Source organism: Candida pseudojiufengensis (genome assembly GCF_024610245.1).
Source record: "Candida pseudojiufengensis strain CBS 10847 chromosome Unknown scaffold8, whole genome shotgun sequence".
NCBI lineage: Eukaryota > Fungi > Ascomycota > Pichiomycetes > Serinales > Debaryomycetaceae > Lodderomyces > Lodderomyces pseudojiufengensis.
The window spans coordinates 147,661-160,313 of NW_026261526.1; the positions used below are offsets into that span (position 1 = coordinate 147,661).

A 12,653-nucleotide genomic window follows, 5' to 3' on the forward strand; every position below is an offset into this window, starting at 1 on the left:
ACTATATACACTTATCGTTATCTATTTACCTATGCAAAAATTTGAGAAAACAACTCCTAATATTTCCTCAACTCCAATAGCTTCACCGGTGATTTTACCTATCCCTTCTATTGATTGTCTTAAACTTTCCGAAGCCAATACAACATCGTCTTGTTCTAGCCAATAACGAAACTCTTTAAATCCATACAAAACATCGTGCTCAAGTATGTCCTGAACTCTGGATGATAAAATTATAGGGTTTGAAGATTCGCTTAAGGTGATTGTTTTAAATTCTTGAATCAAATTTTCTCTCAATTGATCCATGCCATATCCTGTAGAACAAGACACAACATGAAATTTATTTTCTGGAATATCAAACTTGGATGAGTATTCTGATACAAGCTTCTTATCATTGTCCTCATAAAGATCTTGCTTGTTTAAAACTACCAAAACGTTTTTATTGTGAGATGACACCAATTCTTTAATATGCGTTTCAATATCGATCGAGTCTATACGGTCTGTAGGGTCTATTACCATTAATATCAAATCTGCAGTAGTGGATTTAGTTTTAGCTCGTTTAATTCCTTCCTTTTCGATTTGATCGGCATCTTTCAATGATCGAATACCTGCCGTATCTCCTAAAACAACTTTATAACCTCCAATCTCTAAAGGTATATCCAATATATCACGAGTAGTTCCTGCAATATTACTTACAATTGCTGCTTCTTTGTTTGATAAAATATTTAAAATCGATGATTTTCCTGCATTTGGCGGACCTAACAATGTCAATTGAATACCTTTCAATAAAATTTCCGATGATTTGACTTTCTTTAAATATTTTTGTATGTCCATTTCTATCTCTAAAATCTTGGAACCTACTTCCTCAAATAAGGTAGATGTTTCATCAATATCTTGATCCTCACCAAAATCAATAATAGTAGTCAAATTAGCAGCATTCTCCAAAATTTCTTGTCTCCATTTACTGAAGATACTTTTGGTTTCACCAGACATTGAAGCCAAAGAAGCAATTCTTTGTTGTTCAGTTTCAGCATTAATCATATCACTTATACCTTCTAAAGCCGTTAAATCATATTTACCATTTAAAAAAGCTTGTTTTGAAAATTCACCATTTTCCGCTTGTCTAATGATAATGCCACTGTCAGGATCGTGTAACTGCCGTATTGATTCAATTACTGATTTTATTATAGCTATTCCACCATGTAAATGCAATTCTAATAAATCTAGACCAGTATATGTATTTGGTTTTTTGAAAAAAATAGTCAAGGCTTCGTCCAATATTTGAGTTGATGAAAATGCTTCAGCATTGGGATTGTATAATTTTCGGACACTGGCAATTCTATTCTTTGGCTCTGCTTTTGTTTTTGTTAATTTGTTGTATATATATGAAGATTGTGGACCAGATATTCTCACGACAGCAATGGCTGATTTAGCAAAATTTGTAGATAATGCATATATGGTTGGTTGAGTTGATGCTTTTGGGATTACCGTACTTGTGCTATATGATCTTAACCATATCTGTCGTAGCATCAAGATTCTCTCTAACCTGGTGTTTCAAAATTAAAAAATAATTGAGTTTGCAACTGATTTAATATGCAAAACCAATTTTCGATGCACCAATATTGATCTTTAATGTTTTTATCAGTGAGAAGATTCTTGCAATCAAAAAGATTCTATAGTCATGAGAACCCATTAAACTTACCTAGAAGAGGAGGATCTGCATCAATCGGAAGTAAAGGGTTACCAATTCGACAAAAAATACCAAATGTTCAGAACATAATATTAATCTCTTCTGCTAAAGGAGGAGTAGGAAAATCTACAGTTTCAGCAAATACAGCATTGGCTTTACAAAAATTAGGTAAAAGAGTAGGACTTTTGGATGTTGATATATTTGGTCCTTCAATTCCTAAATTAATGAATTTAAAAGGTGAACCTAGAATATCTCAAACAACTGGTAAGCTATTGCCAATGATTAATTATGGTATTCAAACAATGTCAATGGGTTATTTAGTTAAAGATGAACAAGCAGTAGTATGGAGAGGTTTAATGGTAATGAAAGCAATACAACAATTATTATTTGATGTTGAATGGGCTCCTGTAGATTATTTAATAATAGATATGCCTCCAGGTACGGGAGATACACAATTATCAATAAGTCAACTTTTGAAAGTATCAGGAGCGGTTATTGTCACTACTCCTCAAGATATTGCCTTAATCGATGCTGTAAAAGGTATAGCAATGTATAATAAAGTTCATATACCAATAGTTGGAATCGTCCAAAACATGAGTTACTACATTTGCCCAAATTGTAATCATGAATCTCATGTCTTTAGAAGTAATGGTGCAGAAAAATTAGCTCATGATAATGACGTCAAAATAATAGCAGATATTCCATTGAATGAAAATATTTGTTTACAATCTGATCTAGGAAAACCAATTGTAGTTTCAGATCCGGATGGTGAGATCGCTAGGAAATATTATGACATAGCAAGATCTATAATTAGTTTTGAAATATCACAAAAAAATGGTCAATGAGTATTTAGTATTGAAACTGAATTTAAATTATCAAATATAATCCGATCTGTCGAAAACTTTCATCATTTAACACTATCATTATGAAAATTATAAAAATAATTTTTAAATTATGTCTTTTGCTAATTGCACAACCCATAGCAGCACTTGATGATCAATTCCAATACTCCAACAATTCAAATGTTGAAAGCAGGTTTCAAGCTCATATCGATTATTTAAAAGAAAATTTGCCCCACGAAGATTTATTTAGAGTCAATGAAATTAGACCTCTAGTGTTAATTACAGAAGCTGGAGTTCCATTGAATTTTAATACTTACTTGACTATGAATGAGGAAATTACACATGTCGGGCATTTCAATGTTAGTTTTGGAATCACTAAGAAACGAATTGTTAATAAATCACAATTGATAACGGCAATGCAAATACCTCGGCCACTTGATGACGTATTGATTGATGAAAGCTCACTATTAGAGATTACCTTAACATCACCTGACTCAATTGAGACTTCCACTATTGCAGAAGCTTTACCTTCCTCGGGTTCGTTGTTCAATATGGTACCAGTAAAAACATTCACACCGGCCACCACAACTGCAACTGAATTTACGAATTACCATGGGCATGCAAAACATTTTGATGCAATTGCTGAAATAAAAAGATTGGAGCTGTTACTTTTATCATTAAAAAGTCAAATGGTTCAACAACAATTATACTTTAAGAAACAGTTTTTAAGATTTCAGGCATTACATGGAATAAAAACAAATCTTGCTCTGCAATTGAAGAGAACAATTTCAAATCCATCTATTTCTGCTACATTTGCTTTACCTACAATAACTCCAGCTCCAAGTTCAACTGCGTTGTTTGATGAAGTTCAAAACAGCAAAAATTATAATGAAATGGATTATGAATTTATCGAGAAAATGAATGGTAAACGAATAATGGGTCAAAAAAATCCTCCAAACTCAGTGTTCATTGAACCTCAATTTCAAAATCATAAAAGACCAATACCAAATAAGAAAGTAGAATATTATAAACCCAAGATTGCATGGAATGAATTATCATCGGATTCATCATTATCAAATGATATTAGTCCTGAAAATTACCACGAGGAAGAAAAACCAATGGAGTCAAATCAAGATGATGAGTTTGAGATCAATCAAGCTTTCGATGATTATTTTCCGTCGTTGAATGATAATATTCTTCAGTCTGTACACTTAAATGATGACTATTTATTCAATAATAACCCAGAGGTAAATCCTGCAAGTGATAATCTCATGGTAAATGGAATAGAGCTGGAATCTTTACAAAATGCAGGTCACTCACTTGAAGATACAATTCCAAGCAATTACGCACCCCTCAGAAAGGATCAAGTTGGAAGTGAATATTCGAAATCAGATGGCACTAACATAAATCAATTTGACACTGGTACAGAAAATGGAGATTTTAGATATGAACCTTTAAAAATGGAAGAACCATTGCAGTTTGTTGATGAAGATGATTTGCTACAAATCAATGATAACTCGGAAGATCATAACAGGGAACAGGTCTTGAGAACTCCTAGTATTATACCCGAAAAGATATCAAATCAAATAGAAAATGATAATTTAAATAATTTTGCAAAAAATGAAAAACCTCATACACATCAGTTCAAGGATCATAGAGTGATGAATTATGATACAACCACGAATGTAAAAGATATTCATAGTAATAATTATCTAAGAAATAGAAGGAAAAAAAAATTAATTGGTAATAAACCAAATCATAAAAGTTATGATTTCGATGTATTTGATTTTGACAAATCTAATTCTAAAAATGATAATGCAATTGTAAAAAGAAGTTCAATAATAACTTATTTTTGGTTATTTTTAATATCGATGATATAAGCAAGTGTTGTTTAGCTAATTGTAATGTACCCTCTATATAGATATATATGCTTGAATAACTTACATAGAATATTTCAAATCACATACTTTACTTTGTCACATGTACATATTTGTCTCAAAAAAAAAAAAAACTCCGGTTCCAATTTTTACTCAACGGAAATTTAAAAATAAAAAAAAAAAAAAAAGATTCATACATAATAAAATAGATTACGTAATTACTTACAGTGCCTACAGTTAAAAAATATAAACAATTATTCTATACCAAAATCATTAGAATTTTTTTACAACCAAATAAAGAGAAACTAACCAACTTCATTAAAAGAGTAGCTTGCAAAACAAATTGCAATTTACATCTTACTTTACTCCCATAATGTCAGCATTTAGTACACCAATCAAAGCAAAAGGTATAAAAAATGAAATAGAAGATTCAATGTTAAGTTTTAATAACAAAACAATTTCAACTCCAAATAACAATAAAATCAACTCTTCTTATATTGAAGAAGAAGACAAAACTTATATTTATAATACAACTATCGAGGATGATATATCTTCTAATTATGAAGAAGAAGATGATGATGATGACGAAGAAAATGTAATTCAAGATCTTGAAGATGAAATAAGGGAAAGATTATCCAAAGAAAGTAACGATACGGAAATAGAGGAAGATGATGAACCGACTATTAAAAAGGATATAAAACAATCTTCAACCTCAAATCCAAAAACTGATCTTACAAAGACTAAATTTGAGAAATTTATAACTAAACATGAAATACCGAGAAAAGTATTTCATTCATCAATTGGTATATTAACATTATGGTTATATACAAAAGGTACAACTATACCACAATTATTTGCTCCATTATTGACTGCTTTTGTATTAGTATTAGCAAATGATTTAATAAGATTACATAATCCAGAAATAAATAAATTTATTACTTCCAAGATGTGGTTTATAATTAGAGAAAATGAAAAAGAATCTTATAATGGAGTTTTATTTTATTTGGCAGGTGTATTAATTGTATTATATTTATATCCTAAAGATATTAGTGTATTAAGTATTTTATTATTAAGTTGGGCTGATACTGCTGCTTCAACTGTTGGTAGACAATTTGGTAAATATACTCCAAAAATTGGTAAAAATAAATCATTAGCTGGATCTTTAGGATCATTTTTCGTTGGTATATTATCATCTTATTTATGGTATGGTTGTCTCATTCCAAATTATCCAGTTAACAAACCTGGAGAAATTTTTTGGTCACCAAATCATAGTTTTTTGAATATTCATATATTATCATTAATTGTTGGAGTAGTTGCTAGTGTTTCGGAATTTATTGATTTATGGGGGTTAGATGATAATTTTACTATCCCTGTATTGAGTGGTACATGTTTGTATTGGATTACAAAAATAGCTCAGAGCTAATTATAAACTTATTTACTTATTTTGTTTGGAATTTTATAGAGAATAAAGACTAATTACTTCGATTAATCATTTACGCATATATCATTGGTAAGCTCTATTCTTATTTACATTGATGGATATTTTTGAGACTATAAAATTTTAATCTATTTTTAATCTATTTTTAATCTTGTTCATTCACAAATAAACCAGCATAACCTTGACCAGTAGAGGTACACATTGAAATAACACCTAAGTCTTTTTGTTGTGCTTTTAATCCATTCAATAATGTAGCGGTAACTCTACCACCAGTAGCACCCAATGGATGACCAATAGCAATTGCTCCACCATATGGATTTACTTTTGAATAATCTAAATTCAATTTATCAATACAATATATTGATTGAGATGCAAATGCTTCATTTAATTCGAAAATATCAATATCTGAATTTGTTAAACCAAATCTTTTCAATAATTGAGGAATTGCTTCAGATGGTCCAATTCCCATAAGATTAGAAGGTACACCTGCAACACTTGATCCAACAAATTTAGCTATTGGTTTATATCCATGTTTTTCAGCATTCTCTCTTGTTGTTAAGATAACAGCCGATGCTCCATCAGAAATTTGTGAAGAATTACCAGCGGTTGTAAACCCATCTTCTTTGAAAACTGGTTTTAAAGTTGATAATTTTTCAAATGTAGATCCTGCTCTAACACCATCATCTGTTTCCACAACTTTAGAAGAGCCATCTTCATTTCTAGCTTGTACAGGGATTATTTCCTTAGCAAAATGACCAGATTCTATAGCTTTAGCAGCTTTTAAATGCGATTGAACAGCAAATTCATCTTGTACTTTTCTTCCAATACCAAATTTTTCAGCAACTAATTCACTAGTTAAGCCCATTGGCATTAATACATTTTTAGCCTCATCGCTTGAATCTTCCATGAATGGTTGATAAATTCTAGTTGGTATACCTCTATGTGGGAAATAATCATGAGTCATTGATTCAACACCGGCTGCTATGGCAAATTGATTTTCACCACTTAATAATGAGCCAGCACTGTAAGTTATGGCTTGTGCTGAGGATCCACATTGACGATTAACAGTATTGATTGTAGTTTTTATTGGAAATCCAACTTTTTTTGCAGCTAATGCACTTGCTTTTTGACCTCCTAATGTTTGTAAAACTGCACCAACTAAAATATCATCAATTAAATTTGGATCAACTTTTGATTTTTCAATTGAACCTTTTAATATTTGATATAATAATTCTTCTGGATACAATTGTGATAATCCACCTTTTATTGATTTTGTTATTGGTGTACGTAATGCTGATAAGATTACTATATCTTTTGCTGATTTCTTCAAAATTGATGATGACATGTTATCTTGATTTGGTTTTTGGAATACATAAAGCACGATAAGGGTTTGAAAGGGTTTTGCATCATATTATATAGGTATTGTAATGAAATTGGTTAAGATTGAAAAATTGATCTTATAATATTTCGGAAAAATCAATATTATACTATATTATGTGGGGGAAAAACTAAATTCCGATCAAGTATAAGGAAATAGAAGTACGAAGTAATTCCGACATATGTGATCTTAGAACAACAGTTGCAATTGTCAAACTGTCAAGCACATCAACAATATATATTATATATAGATATTTAAATCAGCTGTATAAAAAAATCACCCAATAAATCAAAACAACCCTCAATTTCATTCCCTTGAACCAAAATTAAACCCTCAATCAGAACCTCCTATTCTATATCATCCCTGATTTCTTTAAACTCCTTATAACTCAATCCGGATTTTAATCCATCATACCTAGTTAATACCAACCAACCTTCTTTCAATCCTTTTGAATAAAAATCATTGACGGATTTCTTATCAATTGAATAATCTGCTTTTTTTAACAAATAATATAATGTAGTTAATTTATCCCAACCTTCATCTTCAGCAACAGATGGTAAAAATGTTCCAGAATAATGTTCATTATGTAAGTAAAATGATATTTTAAGACCATTTTTACCAATTTCCCAATCCAATTGATTTTTAATTGGTTTAAAATTATCTAACAATGTAACACTAACTGATAAAGAAGATAATTCTTTTATTGAAATTTCAGGAAATCTTGGGTCTTGAAATGCAGCAATTAATGAATATTTTGAAACTCCTTGATCTATATTTAATGGTTGAAAGGTTCCAATACATCCTCTTAAATTCAGATTCTTATTCCATGTAATAAATAATGGTGCACTACTAGGAATATCATTTGATTGTTCGTTTAATTCTTTTTGAAATGTACTTAATGGAATCTTTGTTGACCCTTTATTTAATTTGTTGACCAATGCTTCAAATGCATAACAACATAATGCCTTTGACATAGTTGTTGCTTGCCTTAATTGATTATATTTTAATGTATTTCTTATTTTTTCTTTATCTTATCAATCTAAACTCACCTGAAAAAAAATCTAATATTTATAAGAACTACAACTCTATCGACTTTTCAAACATATTTCGACTAACAAAGTCCAACTTTTCATCATCAGGCTATATCATTAATGGGAGTGTGTCTATCGTGTCTCAATGGTACTGGAAGCACCGATGAATATGATGAAAATACCTCACTACTAAGGAGAAATCAACAACAACAAAATTACACATCTGACTATTTACAAGAAGAAGAATTATTAAAACAACAACAAAGACAACAAGAATTATCCTCAATTGTAAATGACTTATCGGATAAACTAATTGATGTTGCTACATTTATAAATGGTGGTGTTGGAAGTACAAGTAATGCAAATCAAATTAATGGTAGTACCAGTGGATTATTACCACAACTTAATCAAACAAACGAAGGCAATGCTGGTCTTAAAGATGACGATCTAAAACAATTTCCATATTTCTATACAGAGGAAGATAGGAGGAAAGTTCTTGAAAAAACTTCACAATTGAATGAAAGCATTAAACAATCTTGTAAATTGACTACGCTGGAACCACTATATTTGAAATTTTGATGTGCCAGTTATGTTTTAAATGTATCATATGTATAATACAAACTAGAGTAGCTGAATATTGAATACATAAGTCTTATACACTGCTAGGACGAATTTTTTTTCAGAATGACGTATTTAGTCTTAATCTCTCGAAGTAACTTCGTTACATTTTTAAATTTTAGCTGTTCTACATGATACGAAATTTCTATAAATATTTCCAATTATAATCAAAACCCAACTTACAACTTCTTTATTTGCATCAACCACAGTCTAACATGACATTTACACTCAATTGGGCCATACTAGGGGCAGGAAATATATCTTCACAATTTGTGTTTGATTTGTTACTAAATAATGAAAGAGCTACTGGGTATCATCATATTATCGAATCAATTGGGTGTTCATCAAAAGAAAAAGGTGAAGAATTTATCAAATCCAACAACATTGTCCTAGCAAATAATTATCTAACTTCCCCTACAACTCAAACATATGAGGAAATTTACAAAAATCCGGATATTGATGTTGTATATATTGGAACACCTCATACCTTTCATAAAGAACAAGCCATCAATTGTTTAAATAATGGTAAACATGTACTTGTTGAAAAACCAATAACAGTTAATAAGAAAGAGGCGGAAGAAATATTCGAAGCAGCTAAGAAGAACAACAAATTTTGTATGGAAGCGGTTTGGACTAGATTTTTCCCAACAATTGAAATCTTGAAAACTAAAGTATACAAAGAACATGTTATTGGAGACGTTCATAGATTATTCGCAGACTTAAGTTATCAATGTGACGTTAAGTCTTTACCAGTTACATCTAGAGTTAGAGATAGGAAATTAGCAGCTGGATCATTATTAGATATTGGTATTTACCCTATAACGTATAGTAGAATATTATTGGATGATAAAGTTGGCTCAAAAGCTTCAAAATTTGAACAGAAGAGTTTTCTTACCATTGATAAGGATGATTTGGTTGATCATTTATGTTCAATTATTATAAAATATGAAAATGGTAGGCAAGCCTTATTGACTTCATCGGAATTGGTAGATGGTCCAAAAGCATATGTTAGACTTGAAGGTACAAAAGGATGGGTCGAAATGTATAGTGATAATCCAGCTAGAGCTAAACATTTTAAAATCTTTGATAAAAGTGGAAAAGAAATTTTTGAATATAAAGATGATTCAGGGTATAATGGCTTTATTTATGAAGCCAATGCAGTAGGGAATGACATTAAAGCTGGTAAATTAGAGAATGAAATCATGCCACATGATGAATCTTTGTTGGTAATGGGTTTAATGGATCAGATCAGAGAAGAAAATGGTTTGAAGTATGATCAAGATTAAAAAAGTTGGTTGTTGCAATAAAAAAAAAAAAAAAAAACCACTTAACATACAAAACATAACATAGAATTTGACACAAATTTAATTGCACTATATAGATAATATTCAATGGCAAAATTAAAAGCTTTTATTTTATCAATTCTACTACTCATTACTACTGTCTCAACTATTGAAGAAGATACTTTTTATACCCAAGTGCAACAATTAATTGATTGGAAACTTAAAAACAGGTTGGAGATTAAAAATGATACAAAATCATCATTGACTACAAATTCTGAGACTCCAAAGTACAATCATTCCACGATTCTGAAAAATAGTTCTAGAAATAATGATTTTGAGGATGTAATTTTTACAGCTCAGGTGAAGAAAAACAAGAAGAAGAAGATGCCGAAATGGACATTTACTGCGGGGATTTTTGCAGATAAGAAACAAGAACAAGAAAAAGAAGAAGATTGTGATAAGAATGTGAAGTTCATAACTACTCCAGTAACTGTTATTAATCCTGCTGAAGAAGCAATTGTCGAGGAAGATGAAGTAGAAGAAGAAAGTCCGGTTAACTCAAGGAAAAAGACTAATTCAAAAACTAAGGCAAAACTGACACCAAGACCTAAACCAAAACCTAAACCGAAAAGACCTTCAATTCCTACTCGTGGAAAGCCAAAGTTTCCATATTGGATGTTTGATTCTTCAAGTGATGATATTTCGGACGATAGTTTAAGTGATTGGACATGGAGTGAAAGTGATAGTTCAAGTGATGATGACGAATATGACAAAAAACTTAAACGAAAAAATGGGGGTAAATTTTGGTTTTTGAATATAAATTCTACAGAGTTAATGAAAGAAAATAGAGTCTCGATTATACCTGATCAATTGTTAGTTACTAAAGTTAGTCCAAATTTTCCTAATTTATTAATGGATCAAAGAAATGAATTTGCGAAACAAGGAAATGGAAGTCATGCAACTTGGCTCAGAAAAGACGAAATACTGACAAATGAAGATTTTGAAAGTTCATCAGATAAGGAATCAAATTTAGTTTCAAATCATGACAAAAGAGGTAGATTTTTAAATAAAAAATATTCAAAACTTAAGTCAACTAAATTTTACGATGGTGGAAAGAAATTTGCTAAGGATAAATATTATTGGAGAAGTGATTATATGAAAGAAAAAGCCGAGTATTTGAAACAGAAGCAGAAATTTAAGGAGCAGGAAGCTAAATTTAGAGAGTTAGAAAATGAGATAGTTGATAATGTTCCGGAAGATGATGAACCTGATTCTGATTCAGAAAATGATTCAGAAAATGATAAAGAAAACGATAAAGAAAAGAGAACAACCAATTTTGAAACAAGACACAAAACATTCTCTGCAAGTATAACCTCTCAGAATTTCACCAAAATGGCTTTCGATCAAGAGAGCAAAGGTTTCAAACAATTGTGTATATTTGGTTTATATTGTATCTTATAAATTTAGTTAGTTTCAGTTAATAGTGCGAATAACATAAAAATGGTTGCAAAAAGTTAATATATATTTTTTCAGCCACCTAATTTTCGAAATCCATAATACCATTGAAAACATCAACATCATGCGTAAGCAACTACTTCTCATATGTGCATTCTATACTCATATTGCTTTTAGTTTAAATAAAGAAGTTGAAGAAACTGAACCAACATTATTTACCACTCAAGTATTAAGTTGGAATGAAGATAGAAATCAACGAACAAAATTAGAGACAGCCAAAAGAAATGAAGTATTTCAAAATCAACAATTAATAATGGATCACAATCAACAAGCAAATCAAGCAGTTGCAGAACCAGAGTTTTTAGCCCAAGGTTCCACTTTTGGTAAAAAAGGTGGATTTAAAGGAGATAAAAGTGCTAAAGGACCCAAATGGCATCTTGGTGCTGGAATGTATATGAATAAAGATGTGAATAAAGGTGCTACTGTTAAAGAAACTACTTTTATCCCAGTAAAACCAATTAAACAACCAACAGTAGTTAAGGAAGAAAAGCAAACTGAAGATTATTCTAGTTCAGGTTCATCTTCAGATGATGATGAAGAGGATCTTAAAAAAAAATTATTGAAAAGAAAGAAGAAAAAATTTAGTTTATTTAGTGTTAATGATTTGGTTGATTCAGTTAATGTTGACAAACTTGATGATTATGGTGTAGAAGAAAGTGACGAGGAAATTCAAGAATTTCAATTTGGAGATGATATTTTGAGTAAATTAGTGGTTAAAGTGGTTGATAATTCTACAAACATTACTACGTTCAAATATACTGATACTGTGCTCGAAAATGATGATGCTAGTTTTGTAAATGAGAATGCAGACCTAGCGTCAAAAGCTGTTAACTTGAGTACTGATCTATTGCTAATGGTTTGGTTACTCATTGCTATAATCTAATTTGGTTTAAATTTTAATGAACAAACTCTTTTTTGATATTCCCGATATTGTTTCTCGTAAGATCTTACTCTTTTGTGCTCAAGATTTGGCTGCAAATTTTG

The 12,653-nt window shown here is 30.4% G+C and overlaps 10 protein-coding genes across 10 annotated transcripts; 7 read left to right on the forward strand and 3 right to left on the reverse strand. All coding sequences in view use genetic code 12, as the record gives it.

The window, feature by feature from the left end:
• Positions 1-21: 21 nt before the first annotated feature.
• Positions 22-1,527, reverse strand: KGF55_001690 (uncharacterized protein; the record flags this gene model as incomplete). The annotated part of the gene is made up of 1 exon (XM_051756292.1): positions 22-1,527. One exon carries the CDS (start codon positions 1,525-1,527, stop codon positions 22-24), a length of 1,506 nt encoding a protein of 501 aa, XP_051615369.1.
• Positions 1,528-1,629: 102 nt separating this feature from the next.
• KGF55_001691 (uncharacterized protein) lies at positions 1,630-2,532 on the forward strand (the record flags this gene model as incomplete). The annotated part of the gene is made up of 1 exon (XM_051756293.1): positions 1,630-2,532. The coding sequence occupies one exon, from the start codon at positions 1,630-1,632 to the stop codon at positions 2,530-2,532; it is 903 nt and encodes a 300-aa protein (XP_051615370.1).
• Positions 2,533-2,612: 80 nt separating this feature from the next.
• On the forward strand, positions 2,613-4,409 carry PGA27 (Pga27p; the record flags this gene model as incomplete). Its single annotated transcript, XM_051756294.1, has 1 exon — positions 2,613-4,409. One exon carries the CDS (start codon positions 2,613-2,615, stop codon positions 4,407-4,409), a length of 1,797 nt encoding a protein of 598 aa, XP_051615371.1.
• A 370-nt stretch (positions 4,410-4,779) lies between these two features.
• On the forward strand, positions 4,780-5,829 carry KGF55_001693 (diacylglycerol kinase; the record flags this gene model as incomplete). Its single annotated transcript, XM_051756295.1, has 1 exon — positions 4,780-5,829. The coding sequence occupies one exon, from the start codon at positions 4,780-4,782 to the stop codon at positions 5,827-5,829; it is 1,050 nt and encodes a 349-aa protein (XP_051615372.1).
• Positions 5,830-5,989: 160 nt separating this feature from the next.
• Positions 5,990-7,189, reverse strand: POT1-2 (Pot1-2p; the record flags this gene model as incomplete). The annotated part of the gene is made up of 1 exon (XM_051756296.1): positions 5,990-7,189. The coding sequence occupies one exon, from the start codon at positions 7,187-7,189 to the stop codon at positions 5,990-5,992; it is 1,200 nt and encodes a 399-aa protein (XP_051615373.1).
• A 380-nt stretch (positions 7,190-7,569) lies between these two features.
• On the reverse strand, positions 7,570-8,196 carry KGF55_001695 (uncharacterized protein; the record flags this gene model as incomplete). The annotated part of the gene is made up of 1 exon (XM_051756297.1): positions 7,570-8,196. The coding sequence occupies one exon, from the start codon at positions 8,194-8,196 to the stop codon at positions 7,570-7,572; it is 627 nt and encodes a 208-aa protein (XP_051615374.1).
• Positions 8,197-8,373: 177 nt separating this feature from the next.
• Positions 8,374-8,832, forward strand: KGF55_001696 (uncharacterized protein; the record flags this gene model as incomplete). The annotated part of the gene is made up of 1 exon (XM_051756298.1): positions 8,374-8,832. One exon carries the CDS (start codon positions 8,374-8,376, stop codon positions 8,830-8,832), a length of 459 nt encoding a protein of 152 aa, XP_051615375.1.
• Positions 8,833-9,086: 254 nt separating this feature from the next.
• On the forward strand, positions 9,087-10,157 carry KGF55_001697 (uncharacterized protein; the record flags this gene model as incomplete). Its single annotated transcript, XM_051756301.1, has 1 exon — positions 9,087-10,157. The coding sequence occupies one exon, from the start codon at positions 9,087-9,089 to the stop codon at positions 10,155-10,157; it is 1,071 nt and encodes a 356-aa protein (XP_051615376.1).
• A 105-nt stretch (positions 10,158-10,262) lies between these two features.
• On the forward strand, positions 10,263-11,615 carry KGF55_001698 (uncharacterized protein; the record flags this gene model as incomplete). Its single annotated transcript, XM_051756302.1, has 1 exon — positions 10,263-11,615. The coding sequence occupies one exon, from the start codon at positions 10,263-10,265 to the stop codon at positions 11,613-11,615; it is 1,353 nt and encodes a 450-aa protein (XP_051615377.1).
• A 118-nt stretch (positions 11,616-11,733) lies between these two features.
• Positions 11,734-12,552, forward strand: KGF55_001699 (uncharacterized protein; the record flags this gene model as incomplete). Its single annotated transcript, XM_051756303.1, has 1 exon — positions 11,734-12,552. The coding sequence occupies one exon, from the start codon at positions 11,734-11,736 to the stop codon at positions 12,550-12,552; it is 819 nt and encodes a 272-aa protein (XP_051615378.1).
• Positions 12,553-12,653: the final 101 nt, after the last annotated feature.